The following is a 7,339-nucleotide window of genomic DNA, read 5'->3' on the forward strand; positions in this document are numbered from 1 at the left end:
ACAAAATTATCAGTTTTAGTTGCGAACATTCTATTATTAACCTAAGCAGAAAAAAAAACTCTTGTGCTTCAGGAGGAAAATGAAGACAATGCACAATCATTGGGATGCAAAGCAGATGATGAAATTGAAGAACAAGCAGTTGACCTTAGTGCAGACACAATGATGGAGGAGACGACTGTTAATGTCCGGCAACAGGATCCAGAACTTGACAGCCGGGAAGACAACTTCGACAACATTTTTGAGGACATGGTGGGTTCAATCCCAGAGTACTACAAGCATGAAATAGTCCCTCCCCATGAGAAAATCCAAGAGCTGAAGGAAGCAGTCGACTATTGGATTGAGAAGGCAGATACTCGAAAGGATATGATGCAGACTGCTATAGAATCCTGCATTAAGAAAAAATACATTCATTCATCAAATATGGGCTGAAAAAGAAGATTTGGAACAACAAATCGAAATACTGAAAAAGCAGCTTGACCAAGAGGAAAAAGAAAGTAGAAAATTACAAGGGGAACTTCATGCACTTAAATCAAACAGGAGACAGCTACAGGAACAACATGAAATACTTGAAGGGGAAAAGTTGTCCTGCATTGAGAGCATGAAAGAAAAAGACACTGTTATTGCCTCTCTGAAACATATGATGGGGGAAAATCTCAAACAAGGGGAACAAGGAGAAATTCCAATGAAAGAACAAGCTGATAAGGAGAAAAAAGATGAGAGAATAGCAGAAGAACGAGACGACAACAGAGCAGTTGAAGGTGAAACCAGCAGAGAAAAGGTTGAGCAGAAAATTGAGAAACCAGCAGAGAACCTTGAAAGAACAGATGGAAAAGACAATCAGAAAGATGATAACACAATGGAAGAGGAGAAGGAAGAAAGTGAATTGGAGATGCAAGAATCTCCTAATGATGAAGATGAGAATGCTGATGAGAAAACTCCTGAAAAATCAGTTATCATGCAAGCGAAAGAAGTAGGAAAACGGCAGTTACGTTCTGGCATCAAAATAATCAAAGATAGAAAAGACAGAAAGCCTGCAAAAAAAGAAGATTACACATACCCCGAAGCACATAAGAAAGCCCGAAAAAGAGCAAGCCAAAGCGAAGATGAAGCAGCCGACAAAAAAAAGGACAAAGATGGATACCTTCAGTTGCACATGTATAGGGTCTTCAACAGGCTGGATGAAATATCAAAGAAGAAGTTGGAAAATTACTGGAATACTTCATCTGATTCTGATGAGTAAGCCAATCTGTCATAGAATTACACTGTTAATACTATGTAGTAGAACTATCTAGAATTACACTGTTAATACTATGTCATAGAACTGTCTTGTTATTAAACTGTTATGAGATTTTCATTTGCTGAATTATTATTTGAACAACATTATTGTTGCAGGGACGCTTTTTACCTAAACAATAGGACAATATTGTACAAACATAACATTGAAAAGCTGATTGGAGATTATCCAATTTCTGCACTAATCATCGATGCTTATGGAGAGGCCCTTAATGATGATGCGAAGCAGAACACTCAGAAACAAAAAAATGCTTACTTGTCCGCCAATAACTATGTAAGATCACATCTAATACATCAAAATTATATTATCAAACATGCTCACTAATTACCAACATATGACTTTTGCAGATGTTTTTGCGAGGTGCTTCATACAAGCTGACATATGATGCTTTCTATATGCCACTCCTAGAAAATATTGGAAGAGTTGATAGAGTGTTCATACCAATTACAGATGAGAACCACCATACGCTGCTTGTCTTTGACACCGGTGCAGCAATGTGGACACACTTCAACTCATTTAGGCCATCAGAAAAAACTGTCGAATATTATCACAAGAAGGCAATTGTTTTGGTAAGTAAGATGGGTGATTAACACTGTTAATACATAGGACACTAAATTTAAAGGAAACTAAGTACATACTTGACTATGATGCAGGTTGAGATAGCAAATATATTCCTCTGTCTTCTTAAGGAATGTGCTGCAACATCACTGAAGACAAAACTCATCTCGATTCCTGATTTTGATGCCAAGAAGCCGAGAGGGCTGAATGAAGCTTCAGCTAAAATGATTGCAAAAATACTTGCCAGCATCAAACTTACACCAGAATATGCTCGGACATTGAAGTATCTGATTCGTCAAAAGACTACTAACTTCAAGCTGACTGAGAACAGAGAATGTCCCCAACAAGCAAACAATTCGTAAGTTAAGCAATAACAGTGAAACTTAAATCCTCTTCAACTAAAAAAAGGCTGAACTAACTCCTGCATGTGTATCTCTATTATGCAGCAATGATTGTGGCGTCTTTGTCATGTACTTCATGAAGCAGCTTTCCAAAGACCAACCAATAGAATCAGATTTCAACAAAGAAAAGGTTTGGGAAATGAGAAAAGAAGTCCTCATGAAGATTATGAGCATTGAAAGAAGTTGGATTTCCATCAAAGAGAGAGAAGAGACAAATGCAAAAGAATGAAGTTGTAATCAAATATTTTGCCAAAATTATTGCTTATATTGTAGTTTTGTAGGACTTGTGCTGGTTTAGAACACTAAAGTAAGGTGATTTTAAAATTCAAATTATGTACTTATTCAAAAACCAGTTTATTTACGTGAATTAACAGTGTATGTAACCTGAAATAACGGTCTCCATAACACTAAAACAACTAAAAAGTTGAACTCCAACAAATAACAATACACTCTAAGTACAATGTTAGTATTATATGATGGAAATAGATTGTTAATACCATGTCATAGAAGTATCTTGTTATTACTATGTCATTGAACTATCTTGTAATTTCAAGAATGATGTAAACAGCGCGCATTAAACAATGTTTGTTGATTTATAGATAATTCAAACAGCAGTAATGCTAAATTCATATCAAACTTCCAAACCAAAATTTGCAAAATACCAAAAATGGTAAATATTATGTATTAATACCAAAAGTCAAAGAGTATTCATAAGCAGTAACTGCTATTTCACCATATTAACAACTTGCATATCAATTTCTATTCCTTTCAACTATGATTGTCATTAATCAATCGTATAGCACTTTAACTAGTTAAAAACTAACTACACTCAGTCAACTCTTTATACTCCAGAACCTTTACTTCAAATAGGGGCCTTGCAAGTCCTCCTATTGTGACGATCAAAAGCACCGCATCTCTTGCACTTCACTTGCCGTTTAGTTTCACTGCTTGACTTGAAGCGCTTTGTTGGAGGTCGTCCCGGAGGCTTTCTTGTATGAGGAGGCAGAAGAACAACATCTCCAGGAGGAGGCTTCTCAATATCAGGTATGGGAAATATAGGGGTTCCATAAGTAGCCCTATAAAAGTCTGCCTTGTAATACTCATCAACAAAGTCGTACAAACACAACCCGGAATGATGGATAACTTGAATTGCATGCTGACATGGAAACCCAAGCAATTGCCACTGATAACAGGAGCAAAACCTCTCGTCCAAATTGACCATAACACTCAAATCAGCATGAACTTCAAATACAGATTCACTCGCGCGACATATCCTCCAATGACGACCCTTTGAAGCTAAATTCTTCAACTCATCCTCAATAACCGGACACAAAACACTACACCATTTCTCGGATGCAAGCTTCCTCCTAGAAATCATCTCCATCATTTTGATCCTAATAGTGTCAATCAGCTCATAAATTGGAAGCCTACGCACCTCCTTAATCCATGAATTAAACGACTCGGACAAGGCATTACTAACCTCCCCATACCTCTTTCCCGGAAAAAATGCATTAGCAAAATTTTGGACAGGAAGATCAGCCAAAAACTTATCAATTATTGTTGCACCGCCATCATCTCTTAATTTTTTCAACCTCTCCTGATATTCCTCAACAGTCGGTGCATACAACAACTTACAAAAAAGCCATAAAATATGATCCTTGAAAGAGGAACCAACAGAATGCGGATACTTCTTTTTCAAGTTGTCTTTCAAATGATATAGACAAAAACCATGGGGAGAAGAAGGAAAAACAGTCCTAACAGCATCGATAATAGCACCATGCCTATCAGAAATGAATGTAAGTTGCCTACCTTCATCCACCAAGACTTCAGATATCCTTTGCAGAAACCACCTCCAATTGTCCACAGTTTCACCAGATACAATCGCAAAGGCAAAAGGGAATACCTCTACAAGAAACAGAGAACTGTATTAGTTAGTTTGAACTATAACAGTGTTACCACATGAAGCAGAGTAAAACTACAATGCATAAAAATACTCAGATGCAGGGTATGAACAGTATAGCAACTACAGCATTTACATTTGCATAACTACACTGTTCATACCACTCAATGGAAGTCAACACCTACAGCATTTACATTTGCATAACTACACTGTTCATACCACTCAATGGAAATCAACAACTACAGCATTTACATTACATACCTTTATTTCCATTCTTTGCAGTAGCTCCTAGAAGAGTACCCTTGTACTTGTTTGTGACGAAAGTACCATCAATGAACAGCATAGGCCTACACCATCGAAAACCATCAATGGAGGCCTTGAAACATATAAAGATCCGCTGGAAACGAGAACCATCCTCGCCACAGTCAAGCACACAATGAGATCCGACATTGCTGGCCTTCAAAACATCCACATACCAAGGCAGGTGAGCATAAGACAACTCCTCATCACCATGTAAATCCTTAGTAGCCGACTCCTTCCTATACCATGCAACATGATAAGGGATATCCAATCCATAATTTTCCTTCAAATCAGTAATCAGCTCAATTGGCCTTACCAAAGGATTGCTACGAACTTTATCCTTGACAATTGAAGACACCAAACGCGACCCCATTGCCTTATTTCTCTTCTCTCGGATCAAACCAGTGCAACTGTGTACGTTATTTAAATTCTTAATATAAAAGAATCCATTTACATTAGAATTAACAGCATGCATGATCGGTTCATAATTGTATATCATTTTGTACCCTTCTAGCTTATGATTTGGTTATGTTTTTGAGTTAAACTTGTGCTTTTAATCCTTTTTGTGTTTATCTTTCAGTTCATTGAGCTTTAGGTAATAATGATGGCTTTAGAGAGCATAATTCATGCAATTCAAGCATGTTAAGGCCTAATTTGGATGAATGGATGAAGAGCTTAAAGACAAACTCATTTTGGCTACAGCCCCCTGCCAGTCCAGTTCCGTAGGTCATATTGCAAGCTTTGTTTCAACAATCTACATAGCTCGAATGAGGCCACATTCTTCATGAAAGTTGTTCCAATTGGTGTGTACTATAACATATCCAAAATTCAGCCCTATTGGATAAATCTGGAGTCCGTTACCTAGCAAACACAGAACCATGCTCAGGATGGATCTTATCAGCGCGGAAAATGAGTTAGCAATTTGTTTTGGCCTTAACTTCCTCCTCCGACCTTGGATTGGCCCAAATAACATATGGCTGGAAAGAAGACATTCTGAACTTCAATTTCGAGTGCTTAAAGTCCTAATTTGATTAAGAGAAGCCCAAGTTGTAAGCCCTTGAAGTTGCTGGTCATGCTGACCTCAGCATGTGCTGGTTGGATGCTTGGTCATGGTGAGCTAGGTATGAGCTATCATTTCTGGTTGGAAGCTTGGTCATGGTGACATGAAGATGAGCTAGGGCTGCTGGTGGGATCTATTGGTGAAGTGCATCAACCAATTCAAGATTTTCTAATACAAGTGCATCACCCAATTTAGATTTTCTAATACAAGTGCATCAACCATTTCAGATTTTATAAAACAAGTGTTGTATGCATTAGCCATATTGAATTCAGATTTTCACTTCCCCTAGGCCTATAAATAGGGAAGTTCTCTAAGCTTGTAAACACACCCCAAGGGGGGGAGCTCTCAAACACTTCTCTAGAGCTCCCTTCCCTTCTCTCCCTCAAATTCTCTTAGTTTCTCTTTCTAGTTTTCAATTGTTATAATGAGATCTTTGTGCTGAAATTCTCCTTAAGTTTTTCCAAGTTCTACTTAATTTTCATTGTTATGTAAATTCTTTTCTTTAGTTTCAAGTTTGATTAGTTTCCAAGTTTCAATTATGGTTTTTGTTCTTATTCATTATGCTTATAAGTTAATATGCTAGTTTGAATGATTGATCACCATTTAGGCTTGCATGTTAGCTATCTTGGTTTGAATTAAGAGTAGACACCATGCTTTAATTCGAATTGAACTATGAATAGGAAGAGTATGTATGGACATTCGACAACAGGGATTAGATACATACTTGGTTGTTTAAAATGTTCTTCTATGCTTAATGGGTTCCTAATGCTTAATTTTAGGTTAGACAACAAATGATCAAATTAGGGAATTAGGAACACAAGGTTATGACCACACACCATGGCTTAATCATACTTTAGCTAGAATCAATCCATTAATCTAATTGAACTTGGGAACTTATCTGCTTGAGTTAGTTATTTCTTTCTTCCTTGTTTTATTTATTTCCTTTCTTTTTCATTTCTGTTTTGTGTAGGAAAAATGAATTGGATCATTCAATCACCAATCCTCGTGGGATCGACCTCGCACTTACATATGCTATACTAACAAACGGCTCGTGCACTTGCGAGTATCACAAGTTGAGGATGCAACTGAATCCATTTTGGTGCAGTTGTATCTACGCAACAATGCACATGCCACTCACAGCCATCTGATTCCTTCTTAGCACACACAGCAGTAACGCGACGAGGCTCATTTTTCAAATACTTCATCTTACAACCATTCTCAATCGCATACTTAGCCAACTTATCGCGGAATTCAGAAACTCCTCCCTCAAACTTCTGACCCTCATGAGTAATATAACCCTCCCAATCAGTAGACAAATACTTACGACCTCCACAACTACCATATTTGCCTAAATAATCATTTCCAAACTCACTGCTAGTACTATCAAAATCTATACTCAAACAAGAAGAAGAACCTGCACTGGAATCAACAATACTACCAGCCACACTTGAATCTTTACATGTATCCTCATCTTGTGCAAAATTGTCATTATAAGGAACAACCTCCAACAAAAAAGGAGAGGCAATTATGTTCGTATTAACTGTTTGAACATAATTCACTACTACAGCCTTATCCCTAACAGAAATATGAATTAATTGATCCTTCATCAGTCCACATACCATAAACATGACTTTCAAATCATCATCCGATTCCAACAAACAATTGGAGCAATCTGTAAAGGAGTACCTCAACTCAAAATGACCTAACTTAAGCTTAAACCTACTACACAACTCGTTGGACAACCAATCAAAAGTATTAGTTGAAGATAAAATAACCATTAAAGTTCCAGCACCATAGGTGCACTTTGCCACTCTCGAATCATCCAT

At 37.3% G+C, this 7,339-nt stretch overlaps 1 protein-coding gene across 1 annotated transcript; it reads right to left on the reverse strand.

Moving 5' to 3' along the window:
• Positions 1-3,115: 3,115 nt before the first annotated feature.
• On the reverse strand, positions 3,116-7,339 carry LOC148293095 (uncharacterized). The gene is made up of 3 exons (XM_088244583.1): positions 6,645-7,339; positions 4,415-4,863; positions 3,116-4,158 (listed from the first exon to the last, which is right to left on the reverse strand). The coding sequence occupies exons 1-3, from the start codon at positions 7,337-7,339 to the stop codon at positions 3,116-3,118; spliced, it is 2,187 nt and encodes a 728-aa protein (XP_088100709.1).

Source organism: Prunus avium, chromosome 7 (genome assembly GCF_965620075.1).
Source record: "Prunus avium chromosome 7, drPruAviu1.hap1.1, whole genome shotgun sequence".
Lineage (NCBI taxonomy): Eukaryota > Viridiplantae > Streptophyta > Magnoliopsida > Rosales > Rosaceae > Prunus > Prunus avium.